Here is a 14,584-nt window from a genome sequence, read left to right on the forward strand (position 1 = left end):
ATTTTAAGATATATGTTTAAATCTTAATATACTTTTTCCATTGTTTTTAAGTTGTGTATTTCTTTTTCTTATATTTTCTATTTACTTAATATCTATATTTTACATTTTAAGATAGATGTTTAATATTTAATATACTCTTTCCATTTTTAAAAAATTGTGCATTTACTTATTATTGTATATATAATTCGTATATTTATATATTTATAATATTTACTTATTATTTATTTTTTTAAATATTGAGTATTTCTCTTTTTTATACTTTATATTTAGTTAATGTCTATATTTTATATTTTAAGATAGATGTTTAAATCTTTACGTATTTTTCTATTTTTAATGTAAAACGGCAATGTTTAATAGAAGAACTTGGACAAATAGTCAAACATATTTATGTTTAATGTAGTATTTCCATTTTTATGTTGTATGTTTTACATATATTTATTATTTTCGAAATTATATATAATTTTTTTTTTTATAAAACGGTAATGTTATATTATGGAGATAAACCGTCTTTTTTTTAAAGTGAAAAATAGTAATCTTACATATGTTTAATGTAGTTTTCCATTTTTTAATGCTGTATGTTTACGTATTTTTTACAATTTTCGAAAATAATTAATATTAAAATGTAAAACTATATTTTATGCCACGTGTCATCTTTCGGGAGAAATTTTTTCCGCTGATGTGGACGCCCTATGGAGCCTCAAAAGCTCCCTTTTATTAGTAGAGATTACAGGATAAAAATAAAAGAAAAGAGTACAAATCTTAAGCTAAAAAGAAATAGGAAATATCTTTAAAAATAAACATGAAAGAAAAATGAAAACTTCTAATCCCTAAAGTCGACCAAGTCATGGCCGACTCTCTCTCCATCTAGACGCGGTCTTGGCTTGGGCTGGACGCGGCCTACTCGGTCCGTTCCTACTTGTCTTGGTTAATAGCAATCCATATATTGTTTATAATACTCCCCCTTGGATGCTATAACCATATGGACTTGTATCATGCACGTTGTTGCCTCATTAAAACCTCTCTAAGAAAACCAAAAACTCAAGGTGAGAAAAATGGAAACCGTAGACAGGAAAAAGAGTACAACGCATGACACTCCCCCTGATGAAGGCATCACTGAAGATCCTTCAGCCGGCGCATCCCTATCTGATGAACCAGCTTCTTGAATGTTGAGGTTGGCAGAGACTTGGTGAAGAGGTCGGCTGAATTGTCACTGGATCGAACTTGAACCACTTGAACCTCCTTTGCCTTCTACAAGTCGTGGGTGAAAAAGAACTTAGGCAGGATGTGCTTTGTCCTATCTCCCTTGATGTATCCTTCCTTGAGCTGAGCAATGCACGCTGCATTGTCCTCATAGATGATCGTTGGCTCTTCTTTCTCTTGTCCCACGGCCAGACCACTCTCTTTTAAGACATGGCCGGTCATGTTCCTCAACCAAACAAGCTCACGGCTTGCTTCATACATGGCTATGATCTCGGCGTGATTGGACGATGTGGCCACTAAGGTTTGCTTTGTGGAACGCCAGCATACTGCAGCTCCACTGTGTATAGACACATAACCTGTTTGAGATCTAGCCTGGTGTGGGTCGGACAAGTACCCAGCACCTGCATATCCGACCAAGCTCTCTCCTGGCCGGCCGGTGTAGAACAAACCAAGGTCCTTTGTTCCTTGCAGATATCTGAACAGATGTTTCACTCCGTTCCAGTGCCTTAAAGTCGGACATGAACTGAATCTAGATAGTAAGCTCACGGCAAAGCTGATGTCCGGTCTAGTATGACTAGCCAAGTATATTAAGGCCCCAATGGCACTTAGGTAAGGCACCTCCGGCCCGAGTGCTTCCTCGTCCGGCTTCTTAGGTCCGTATGGATCCTTCTCTAGGTCTAAGGACCTCACAACCATAGGACTCGTCAAGGGATGAGCCTGGTCCATATTGAATTGCTTGAGTATCTTATCTGTATAAGTCTTTTGATGCACAAGGATTCCTTTCTCTACATACTCAAACTGTAATCCCAAACAGAACTTAGTTTTCCCTAAGTATTTCATCTCGAACTCTTTCTTTAAACACTCAACGGTTTGGAAAATCTCTCCAGGGGTTCCTATTATATTCATGTCGTCCACATAAACTGACATTATCACAAAGGCCTTGCTGTCGAATTTCTTTATGAATATACATGGACTTATTGGATCGTTCTTATAACCTTCTTTCACTAGATACTCGGATAACATGTCGTACCACATTCGACCTGATTGCTTTAAACCATATAAGGCTTTATTCAGCTTAATACAATGTTGTTCTCGAGAATTCTAGAGAACCTTTCTTGTCTTTGAGCTCAATACCCTCTGGAACTCTCATATGGATTTCATTATCCAGTGGTCCATATAAATATGCAGTCACTACATTCATTAGGCGTAAATCTATGTTCTCTTTTACGGCCAGAATGATTAAGTATCTCAATGTAGTTGCATCTACCACAGGGGAGTAAGTCTCCTCATAATCTATTCCTGGTCTTTGTGAGAATCCTTTTGCTACAAGCCGTGCTTTGTATCTCACTACTTCTCCTTTCTCGTTTCTCTTTCTTACAAAGACCCATTTGTATCCCACTGGTTTGACATCACTTGGTGTTCGGATTATAGGGCCAAAAACGCATCACTTTCTCAATGATTCTAACTTCACGTTTATAGCTTCTTTCCATTTGATCCAATCTGATCTTTGCATGCATTCTTGTTTGGACGTGGGTTCTAGATCCTCATATATATAGATGATCTCAAGTGCTACCTTGTATGCAAACAAATCGTCAACGTTGATATCTTTTCTGTTCCATTGTTTTCCAGACATCATATAGTTTATAGAGATCTCTTGATTGTTCGGTCCTTGTGTCCCATGAAGCCCAGCGTCCCGGACCTCACTATGAGGAACGGTCGGATCATCGGGTGTGGACGGCTCATTTGGTTTGACCCTCCTGGTTGGTTCGGCCGGTCCATCCATGTCCTGGACGGTTTCCTTGATGCACTCGGATCCAGCACCTCTCTTGGAATTCCGAGGCTGTTTGTCTTTGGAACCAATTGGTCTACCACGTTTTAAACGTTGCTTAGACTCTAGCCACTTGACATTGTCCCTTCTGGACATCTAATCTCATAGGTGCATTACAAGCCGAGATATGTGATATTGTTACTCTATTTGGGTAAGCAAATGTATCTGGCAGTTGATTAGCTAGCTTCTGAAGATGTATAATCTTTTGGACTTCCATATCACAATCTTTAGTCCGAGGATCTTGCCAAGATATTGATGGTCTAAACCATTCCAAGTCTTTAATGACCAACCGACTGTTATCTCCCCCTAAGGACGAATATGTTGACTCATCAAACTGTGAGTCTTCGTATCTGGCCTTAAACAAATCACCGGTTGTTGGCTCAAGATACTTTATAATACTTGGGGAGTCATATCCTACATATATTCCCATCCTCCTATGTGGTCCCATCTTAGTTCTCCGTGGTGGAGCAATTGGAACGTAGACGGCACATCCGAATGTCTTGATGTGGGACACGTCTGGCTCATGACCCGTAAGTAGTTGGGATGGTGAATATCTATGCTCACTAGATGGCCTGATGCGAATCAGTTCCGCTGCATGTAAAACCGCATGTCCCCATGCTGATACCGGGAGTTGAGACTTCATTAGCAATGGTCGGGTTATCAGCTGGATTCGTTTAATGAAGGATTCAGCCAAGCAGTTATGTGTATGGACATGTGCCACGGAGTGTTCTACTCTTACCCCCATGGACATACAGTATTCATTAAACGCTTGGTACGTGAATTCACCAGCATTGTCTAGACGTATAGTCTTAAGCGGGAAGTCTGGAAAGTGTGTTCTCAGTCTTATTATCTGAGCAAGCAGGCGTGCAAAGGCCAAGTTCCTTGTGGATAGTAGACACACATGCGACCGTCTGGTTGATGCATCAATGAGGACCATGAAATATCTAAACGTCCCACTAGGTGGGTGTATTGGTCCACATATGTCTCCTTGAATCCTTTCCAGAAAGTTTAAAGTTTCTTTATTAACCTTAGCTGGTGATGGCCTAGTTATGAGTTTCCCTTGTGCACATGCTGCACATGTGAGTTTGCGTGGGATCACTCCTTTAAACGTGTGCCCTTGTGAATTCATCATCAGTTTTCGCATCATACTTGTTCCGGGATGGCCAAGCCGGTCATGCCATAAAGTGAATAGCTCGGAGGCATTGGCCTCGATCATACTGATCTTTGCATAGTATAGACCAGTAGACATTGCGGGTATAGTCTCTAGGATCTTCTTATTGCCTTTGGTGATCGAGATTATATTAAGGAACTCCTTGTTTCCTTCTTCCCATGTTTCAAGATGGAAACCATTCAATCTAATATCTTTGAAACTCAATAAGCTTCTTCTAGAGCTTGGGGAATACAAGGCGGTTTTGATCTCTAGGTGAGTGCCCTTAGGCATCAACACATAGGCCTGGCCGTGACCTTCAATCAGGCTAGCCTCACCCGCAATGGTGTGTGCCTTTGCACTTTGCATTGTGAGATTCATGAAGTACCTTTTGTCTCTAAGTATTGTGTGACTTGTGCCACTATCCACCACAAGTATACTCATCTCATCATTCATTCTATAAGTAATAAAATTTCTTAAACTTAGAGACTTTATAAGATCTTTAAAACTTTCTTTGTTATAAATGTCATAACATAAAAATAAAAACACCAAAGCAAAAAAATAAAGCAATAAGACAAGTGATTCGAAATCTAGTCTTTGAGACAATCAGAAGTCTCAAAATCCATTAGGTCATCATTAGCATAGTCGGATTCTTTATCAGCATCATAACCGGTTGCATCCATATCTTGTCCGGTTTCTTGGATCATGTTTACCTCCGGGTTCTTGTTCTTAAGACTCTCAATGAAGAGTTCGCACAAGTGTTTTGGAGTTCTACAATTCTTTGCCCAATGATTGTCCATCCCACATCTGTGTCATACTGATTTGGATGTGTAAGATGGCTTAGATATGCCACCTCATCTGCGGCCATAACTGCCTCGGCCCCGGCCGTAATTGGAACCACGACCATGGTTATTGTGGTTTCCTTTTCGGCCGGTCGAGTAGTTGTCTCGGCCGTTCGAGTAGTCACGCCCACGCCTCTTGTATCCACCACGGCCATTGCCGTGTGGTCTCCTATTGTCTTGGGCGTAGTAGCTCTCTTTGGGATCTTTCTTTTCAACCTCATGGGCTTCGGGTAATGGTGCTGTCCCGACAGGTCTGGCTTCACTGTTCTTCATCAGGAGCTCATTGTTTGCCTCGGCCAAGAATAGACACGAGATCAGATCAGTATATGTGGAAAAACCTTTCACTCTATGCTGCTGTTGCAGCACTGCGTTCGACTTATGGAACGTAGTGCAGGTCTTTTCAAGCATCTCTACTTCGGATACTTCTTCACCACAAAGCCTTAGTATTGAAACTATTTTGAACAAGGCTGAATTATACTCATCCACTGATTTGAAGTCTAAGAATCTTAGATGCATCCAGTCGTGCCTAGCCTTTGGAAGTAACATCATCTTCTGGTGATCATATCTATGTTGTAAAGCATTCCAAAGGTCTAGTGGATTTTCAATTGTCATGTACTGATCTTTCAGACCTTCAATGAGATGATGGCGCATAAAGCTTATGGCCCTATATCTATTCTTTTCATTCTCATTGTTGTCTCTGGTGATAGTATCACCAAGACCCTTTGACTTTAAGCTGATCTTTGTATCTAGCGCCCACTGCAACTAATTGTCTCCGGATAGATTATGGGCTGCATAGTCTCTGTTTGCTATTTTCGACATTTGAATCACATTATCATTAAGATTTCAGGTTCACAATGTGATCATGTGGCCGCATGATATTTAGAAAGCTCGGCCACAACATGTCTTACGCATTTATGGAGTTCAAACAAAACTAATCGACCATGGTGCTATCAATCATAAGCCACACGGCCATATAGGTCTACTAATGCAAGCAACCTAAGTTTGTGTGATCTATATGCTGGTCGATCTATATTAAACAGGATGAATGCAATACCATGTTCGGATTCATGTAAAGCAATACTTAAACAATCTGTTTTACTTCTTTATAAAACTAGGGTTTCCGATCTAAACTCTAGCAACCTTAAGTTAAGGTTTCAAGGCCTTAAGGATTTGAATCCTAGGTTAGATTATTTCAATCAATCTAACAATCCTAAACCTCAGATCAATCAAGAAATCATTCAAGCAATAACAACCTTGAAATCGGATTCTAGCTTCTTTAGGGTTTAGGATTTTCGATTCCTTTATTAGGGTTTCTCATGTTTCAGATTTAATCAATCAAACACACAATTATATTCTAGTGGAATCATTCATGTTTCTAGTTATAAGATTTGTAGATTTTAATCTTGTAGTTTCTTTAGGTTTCATTAAGAACGTAGTTTCCATAATAATGGATTAGGGTTAATGTTCTTTATCTAGGTTCTTAGTTTGTGATATACCTTTGTTTCGTAGAGGTAATGAACCGGACCACCTAAGAATGGATGAAACTTCGAGCTGAGACGGACGAACACTTGCTGTCTCCTATCGGGTCGCGGACGGAATCGGACGCGAGCTGAGGACGGATGCGAGCTGTCTCGGGTGCGAGGTGTTCTCGGACGGACGCTGAGAACGGACGCGTTCTTCTCGGGTGCGAGCTGAGGACGCGATCAAGAGCTGAGGACGTTCGGTGTTGAGGACGTCTAGGATTCAGGACGAACGAAGAACGTCTAGGGTTTTAGGTTGAGTCACCGGTTTAGGCTTTTTAGGTTTCGATTTGGTCTCAGGGATTAAAGGCTATCGTGCTGATAACGTGTTGTAAACAATGGGGAAATCGTGGTGTATATTACTGAATCAAAGTGTTCCCTTATATAGGGATTACAAGATAAAGATAAAAGGAAAGAGTACAAATCTTAAGCTAAAAGGAAATAGGAAATATCCTTAAAGATAAACATGAAAGGAAAATGAAAACTTATAATCCCTAAAGTCGGCCAAAGTCATGGCCGACTCTCTCTCCATCCGGACGCGGTCTTGGCTTGGCTGGACGCGGTCTTGGCTTGGCTGGACGCGGCCTACTCGGTCCGTTCCTACTTGTCTTGGTTAATAGCAATCCACATATTGTTTATAACATTCTTCAGTTGTTGTGTTTTTTTTTTTGTGTATGTTTTGACTAATCTTCATCGTATATTTTGATTAATCTTGTAAAAACCTTTCCACTAGATTGTTGCTTGAATGTTTTGATTAATCTTCATCGTATATGCCAAACAAACATGTAATCATAACCTGCATGTTGCCGGTTGAAAGGGATTGATCTTTAGGTCCCAAAAACACCGTAATAAACACAAAGAATCTTTGATTTTGATTCATCTTTATAAAAGAACGTTTGCATACTTGACTTGTGGATAGTCGACGACAAAAATTGCTTTGGACACAACATAGTGGCAAACTTTTCATTGTTTTCAGTGGCTTTAAAAATATATTATGGCTATTTTATGCATCTACTTTTTAAATTGTCATGTGTTTATAATGAAATATCTTATTTAAAGTGTATATCGTGTTCTACGTTGAAGCCAGAATCTTATTTAAAGTAAGATAAAACTATAAACATATACATACATCAATTACCCTTTTTTAATGGCCAGGATCGGACCAAATAGGTATTGCTTGTAACTATCATCGGCACAAATTATTCAAAAGAGAACCACATAACCTACGATATATATATCATTTTGTTTTATAATACCTTCCAAAATTATTTATACATCCAATGTATTGATCACCAAGTTGCATACCTACTAGGCTACTACAGATATTAAAAATAAACATTTGTTTTTTTAGATAAGGGCTGGCTACATATTATAGGTTTTGAGTTAGCAAGTGAGATAATCGAGTAATCTTAGTTTGATTGGATTACGGTCTTTAAAACAAGCTCGTCTTAGATCTCATACCAACGAATAGAAAAGTTATACGAAAACAATATTAAAAAGATCGTCTCAATAGCCTTTTTGTTACATTTTAAAGCTTTCGAGTTTTTATGTGCGTATATGTAAAGGTTGGAATGAATATTTGTAATTAAACTGTGAGCTAAGAAGTTGTTGATTGCAGCCGAAATCAGTTTTTCTCATTTCATGTGTGTCTTACCAATTAGTTACAGTAAAAAAAATGTGTCTTCTCCAAAGTATGAGAATATAGAGTGAATTAGTTGAGTTCAAGAGTTGGATTTGATCTTGGTATTTTGGTAACAAACAGGTGATATCAATGTTCAAAGAAAAAAAAGCAGGAGATATCAGAGCTCAGTGCAGAACTTAAAATGTTTTTTTTATACTTCGTGTAATAGCAAAGCGATGGTCAGACGATAATAAGATCAATAGATATCGAGAATGGATGCAGAGGTCTACAGAACGGGTAGGGCTCAGTGAGGTATGAGGAGTACGTACAATCTTTCTAACCAGTTTTACTTTTACCGATTTATTTTGTACTTTTTTCTTGTGTCGACTAGTCATATTGTACTTTATCTATGAATGAAACTTTATAATATGTTGGCAGGGTGCAATAATTGAACCACGTGAGACAGTGTTTGGTCGTAGTTGAGACACGTGGTTCCGCAGAGCGTAAACTGTAGTCAAAAAGGGGGTCCAAGATTTGTCGGATACACGAACGGTGCATCACAGCCAGACAGCTAGATTATCTTCTCCGTACGACTTTTTTTCTTCTTCAACATTTGTCGACTTGTTCGCTCTCTCCTCTATACTATAGCACTACTATTTTTTTATTCATAATAGATTGTAGCATTCATTAAATGTGTCATTCAATACTTTGGGCTGTTGAAACCTGATTACAGCTCATGCAAGATTCAGTGGGTGGAAGGCAACAAAAAAAGGTTGACGCCGACAAATAAAAAATTAAGAAAAAATCGGTGTGTATTGTGGGTGGACGACGATGACAAATTAGTATACAAGGGTCAATGGACAAAGACATAACTAATAAAGGCTAATTGAGGGCGAATCAATTCTCACACATGATAAGAGTACTCTTTAGTGAATTCACTCATGTTCTACATAGTAAAACAGTCAATTAAGGCTAATAATAGAACATTCCTAGTCTAAAATCAAACATCAACCGTCTTGATGTGATAATATACTAATCTATATTACACCAAATAATTATAATAATAATATATAGAGAAATCCGGTTAAATTAAACACTTCTATTTAGGTTGTTTGCACTATTTAAGGTATTTAATTATCATTATATATTTTGTCATGCAGTTTTGACTGTAACCAAGTCCATAACGTCCAAACAATAAAGAATTTTTCAAAATTAGAATCCGTATTGTCTTCTTTAAGAAGTAAGTGAAATCCACATAGACATTTAAGATCTATGCATATGATTTACTAGCTATCGTGCATATTGTACATATAAAAAAATTTGTTAAAAAAATTATGGATTTGATAAGCAACAGTACCTATTCATGTATGTATAAGGCGCATTTTATCCATTCTTCTCAATTCTTACATTCTGAACAAAATTATCATACCGATAAACATTCGTGCAAGTGTAGCTAAGATAAACGCAACTCATATCTTCTATCACCAATAGAAGCAAAAAAAAAACCATGAAATTCCGCGTTATCACTATTTGATATTGTCGACACTGTTGAATCAATGGAATTGATGATGTAATAATAATAGACCAACTTTTCTAATACGAAGGCTCTTTTGGAACCCCACCACGAAAGGAAACATAGAAAACGACAAGTTCGTAATATAATCTTTTGAATAAATATGGAGCAATGATATTACATTCATTGGCATAATTACAATTCGCCTTTAATGGTTTTAGATTAACAGAATTAAAATATTCAACATCCGTCTCTAGCGGACCACAGTATGTAACTTAGTAGTGCTTCTGATCAGACCAATACAAATAAGGCGTTCTCATGTTATAGCACGATCACGTAGGTTTGGTGGTAACATTATAATGATGTTTTGATTCATCCATTGTTTTAGTTTTTTTTTTTTAATTAGGAACCGGATTCGACGGCTCAAGAAGATGTGATTTAATGCGTAGAAGTAGTACTTCGTAACTATATGGGCTAGAAATTTATTACGTCCTAGCCTAGGGTTGCCGTCTTAAGCAATTCATTGGAGTGATGACATAAATGTTTAAAGCAAATTCTTTCTACTTATGAGTTCAATAAATCCAATAGACTGGTGACTATGTACTCTACCGTAGTTTCGAATCTATACACGTCGTGCAAACTGCAGAGTAAGTATAGTGAAGAGGACCAGAGCTTCTTCTTTCTCTTTTTTGGTGAATACAAAACCAAATCTAAGGAACATCTCTATGATGTCACATCACAAAAAGAAAAGCAAAAGATTAGAAAACATCAACTCGTGTTTCGCGTTATAAATTAAACTTTTTAACAAAAAGAAAGCATAGTCCTAGTTACAGCCACACCAACCTTTCTAGTAGGTAAGCAGCTACGCCCTTTATGGGTCCCTCTCTCTTTCAAACCACACATATACGAGAGAGAATGTAAATATGTCTATACTTATTATATAAGTTAAAGAGTTAATACTCTAAACACTGAGAATCATTGAGAGACTTTGGAAACATCTAAACACGAGAGTAGAAATTTCACCAAATAATGATACAAACAAGAACTATCTTTTCTAACTCTTACACCCAAAACAATGTCTCACTCCTTTTGCCTTAGATATATAGTTATATATTCTATAGTATTTTATACCAACCCAAATCTCTAGCTCGCGTCTTTGTTACATTTCTTGGAACACTTTGACATCATAAAAGCTTTACAAAACTTAACAATGGTGAGTTCGTCACTTGGTTCCGACAAGGAGAAAAAAGGAAGTAAGCAGCCAGTGTATCGTGGAGTTCGCATGAGGAGTTGGGGCAAATGGGTATCTGAGATACGTGAGCCACGTAAGAAGTCGAGGATCTGGCTCGGGACTTTCCCCACGGCGGAGATGGCCATGCGTGCTCACGACGTGGCGGCTTTGAGTATCAAGGGAAGTTCCGCTATACTAAACTTCCCTGAGCTCTCGGATTCTCTCCCTCGACCCGCTTCGCTCAGCCCTCGTGACGTCAGAGCTGCGGCCACCAAAGCGGCTCTCATGGACTTTGGTTCGACGGTAAGGTCTGAGAGTGAGACGAGCGAAGAAACGGCAGTGTCCGGTCAAAAGTCAGAGAGTGAGAGTAACGAAACGACGACGTCGAGTAAAAGGTCGGAGAGTGAGACTAGTGAAACGGCGTCGTTCTCTTCATTCTCGGTGACGAGTGTTGATGAGGACAGTACAGTCTCGGACGATTTGGACAACATCGTCGAGTTGCCGAGTCTTGGAACGAGTTTAGACGAGTCAAGCGAGTTTGTGTTTTTTGACTCGTTGGAGGATTTGGTGTTCTTGCCGTCATGGTCACTGAGTGGTACGGTAGATGATTTTACGTATGACAATGATTCTCTGCTGAACTCGGTTTTTCAAGAAAGCTTTTCTTGGAAACATTTTCCTGAAAATTAAATTAAAATCGTATTTATTTTTTTGTTTTGTTGGCTTTAGTTTTCATGGGATTCTCTTATGGTTTTTTTATTTGCGTGAGATATCTCCAAGAAAGATGATGAAATGTAAGTGTGTATACTCTTGGGTTTAGCTGAAATAATGACAGCAGTGTAGTGTTTTGAGGTTTTTTTTTACCTTCTAGTTTTTTCATAATCTTGCAAGATCAATAAAACCTATTTGGAAAAATAGTAGTGCTGACCACCAGCTTCGGAACGCCATGCAGTCTGATTTTTGACATACACCTTAATTGAAAAAGAATGCAAACTAATTAGTTGAAAAAAAAAACAAATAAACCATAAGGTGCTTTCATTAATAAATACAACCAATACACATCTGACGAGTACCATAAAATAAAACTTCTCTTTTTGGTTGAGGTTGGGGTGCTAAATTAATCTTAATCAAACAAAATTACATTATTAGGCAATTTATTAAGCTCTAGTCTTTATTAGGATTTTGGTCGTTGAAACACGATTTTGCATTTGTGTTTATATATGAATTTCCCCCTGTTTTTTTCTGATCTTATGTCAAAATAAAGTTTTTCATGTTTGTAAAAAAATTCACAAGGTGCAAAGGCAAACAGAGTCTCTTCTCATTTTATGTTGATTTAATTATAATAATCTTCTTACACTAATGAAAGTTGTGGTTTCATTGTATGAAAAACATCATACTATAACAAGCAATTACAAACGTTTGTCGGCAAACGAGAGATAAAACATATTAGAGCAGGCTTATCATGAAGGATCTAAAAACAAGTATCCAACAATTTAAATAATAACATTTCTTATACAGTTAAGTCATGTAACTAAAGTAAAAATATTAAACCATTTATAGAGAAACATGTGACATTTGGGGGTTTAAACCGGTTGCTAAAGCATGCTAAAGAACAATTGGAGTCGATCTGAGTGGTCTTGTAGTCTGTCTGCTCTTAGTGAAGCAAGCAAGCCTTCAACGGGTCAGTCTTCAACAGGTCAGTCGGGTCAGTTCGTTCAGTCGGGTCAGTCTTCAATGTTCCAACCTTCTTTCTTCCATTTCCAAACTAGATAAAAAAAACTCTATATTAGTGATATCTTGTATATTTACATGATTTTAAACATCATTCTACCTCTTAAATTGATCATTTAGGCACATTTAGAGTTTGTTTAGGATGCATTGCATTGCATTTATATGTTTTACAGGTTTGGAGAAGTGCTAGTCAGGTTTTGGAGCTTAAGAGGTCATAAAACGTTCAAGATGTTGAAGAATGGTGTGGTAGCAGGCAGGAGTCGTGACCTGATGATGGCTGCGAAGAGAAGGCATCACCACCGGCTAGCTTCGCAGGATGAAGCAGACCGCGGCGAGCTTCGACGAATCCATGCTCTTGATCGCAGGCGTTCGTCGCGGGAAGAGATGGGTCGCGTATGTGTGTCGTCAAAATGACCAGGGAGTTTCGCGGGCTTTGATCGCGGGATGAAGCAGGTCGTGGCCGATGAACGCGTTTCGCGGGCTTTGATCGCAAGCGACGAGTGGTCGCGGCTAGTGTTCGAAACTAAGCATTTTACTATTTTACCCTTATATCCCTAAGCTACTGTAAATACATTGTAAACCTAATCTTAGAGATTTTTTTTGTTTTCTATCTGATCAAAAGCCACTTTTTAGGTGAAAGATCTAATTTTGATCATATTTTTTGTGTTTACTTGATTGCTTTAATCATTAATCATGTTTAGACTTAGATCAACTAATGATTTAGTGTCTACCATGATAATGAGTGAGTAGTCATCCTTGGATTCATGGGTTAGGATGATTATGATGATTAAGTGATGATCTAAAATGTTTAGAGTAGATTAATATGTTTTCTTGCTTGATTGAGTGATCTTAATGCTAATCTAGAGTTGACCATTTTAGATTAGAAATCTCGACATTTCATTATCCAGAAGGTGTTCGATGAAATGTTTGAGCCAACTCAACATGCTCTTAGCTTACCCTACCAAAAGGATTTGATGTTAGGAGAGTTTAGAAAGTTGAATGATCTATTCTTAATGATTGCTTGATTGACACAAACCAAAGGCATTTGATGTTTGATCAATGAGAGTAAATGAGCATTTGTCTTGACAAAGAACTTGCTTAGAATTGTTATCTAGACTTAGAGAAATGTGTTGATTGAAACCTTGCCATTTTAGATTAGATCTTAGTCATCTGAAATCAAATTCCTATACCCATGATTCCTCATTTATCCATTTGCTTGAAGTTGCTAGTTAATTATGTTAGAGTCTTGTTAGTTTGATCAAAACACTTCATTACATTGAATGCATTTAGATTAAGTATGAACTTGAACTCTCTTTGAATTGAAACACTTAGAAATGGATTGACATCTAAAATAGTACATTGATTTGAATCTTGGATCCTTAAAAAGTCCATATCAATTAGGAATCCATTAAGAGCACATGATCTGGTAGAAGAAGTTAAGGGTGATGCTCTTAGTATCTCTCTTGTAAGAGCAAAGGAGGATAAGATTTTACTTGAGAATGAGTACTTGCGTCTTGGTTTGCTGGGAAATTCAAAGAATATACTGCAACATAAAGGTTATGAGGATAGAGACGAGTCTCTTTTTTCATTGGTTGAGCCTTTACATGTATACCTTAGAAGACTTGATTAAGAACCAGAGCTGCAACAATATGTGGGACAGTGTTTTGAAACCAGAGAGTGCTAGGATAGATCTTTTGAAAGGTATTGTGGATAGACTCCTTGAAATACATTCTAAGTTAGTTATCCAAAAGTCTTTAGATCCATCTTCGATATACCTTGTTTATGAAGAAAACAAGTTAGTTGGGAAAATATGGAACTTTCTATATTTTGCAAGCGCATGTCCATACCAGCGTCGGTTGGAAGAACAAGGCTACTCATGATTGCAATCTTCCTATGGTACATGTCGAAAGCAGCTTCAAGTCTTGCTCTGCGTGGTTGAGCGTTAGAAGCAACC

At 37.8% G+C, this 14,584-nt stretch overlaps 2 protein-coding genes across 2 annotated transcripts; one reads left to right on the top strand and one right to left on the bottom strand.

Moving 5' to 3' along the window:
- Nucleotides 1–5,029: 5,029 nt before the first annotated feature.
- Nucleotides 5,030–5,668, bottom strand: LOC106423311. Its single transcript, XM_013864093.2, has one exon. The coding sequence runs from the start codon at nt 5,666–5,668 to the stop codon at nt 5,030–5,032; it is 639 nt and encodes a 212-aa protein (XP_013719547.2).
- Nucleotides 5,669–10,362: 4,694 nt separating this feature from the next.
- Nucleotides 10,363–11,754, top strand: LOC106423340 (ethylene-responsive transcription factor ERF043-like). Its single transcript, XM_013864119.3, has one exon. The coding sequence runs from the start codon at nt 10,882–10,884 to the stop codon at nt 11,587–11,589; it is 708 nt and encodes a 235-aa protein (XP_013719573.1). The 5' UTR covers nt 10,363–10,881; the 3' UTR covers nt 11,590–11,754.
- Nucleotides 11,755–14,584: the final 2,830 nt, after the last annotated feature.

This window comes from Brassica napus, chromosome A3 (assembly GCF_020379485.1).
Source record: "Brassica napus cultivar Da-Ae chromosome A3, Da-Ae, whole genome shotgun sequence".
In the NCBI taxonomy this organism is placed as follows: domain Eukaryota; kingdom Viridiplantae; phylum Streptophyta; class Magnoliopsida; order Brassicales; family Brassicaceae; genus Brassica; species Brassica napus.

Bases quoted from the DNA above. Each gene is read 5' to 3' on its own strand.
- LOC106423311 (XM_013864093.2), bottom strand. From the start codon at position 5,668: ATGCGCCATCATCTCATTGAAGGTCTGAAAGATCAGTACATGACAATT.
- LOC106423340 (XM_013864119.3), top strand. From the start codon at position 10,882: ATGGTGAGTTCGTCACTTGGTTCCGACAAGGAGAAAAAAGGAAGTAAG.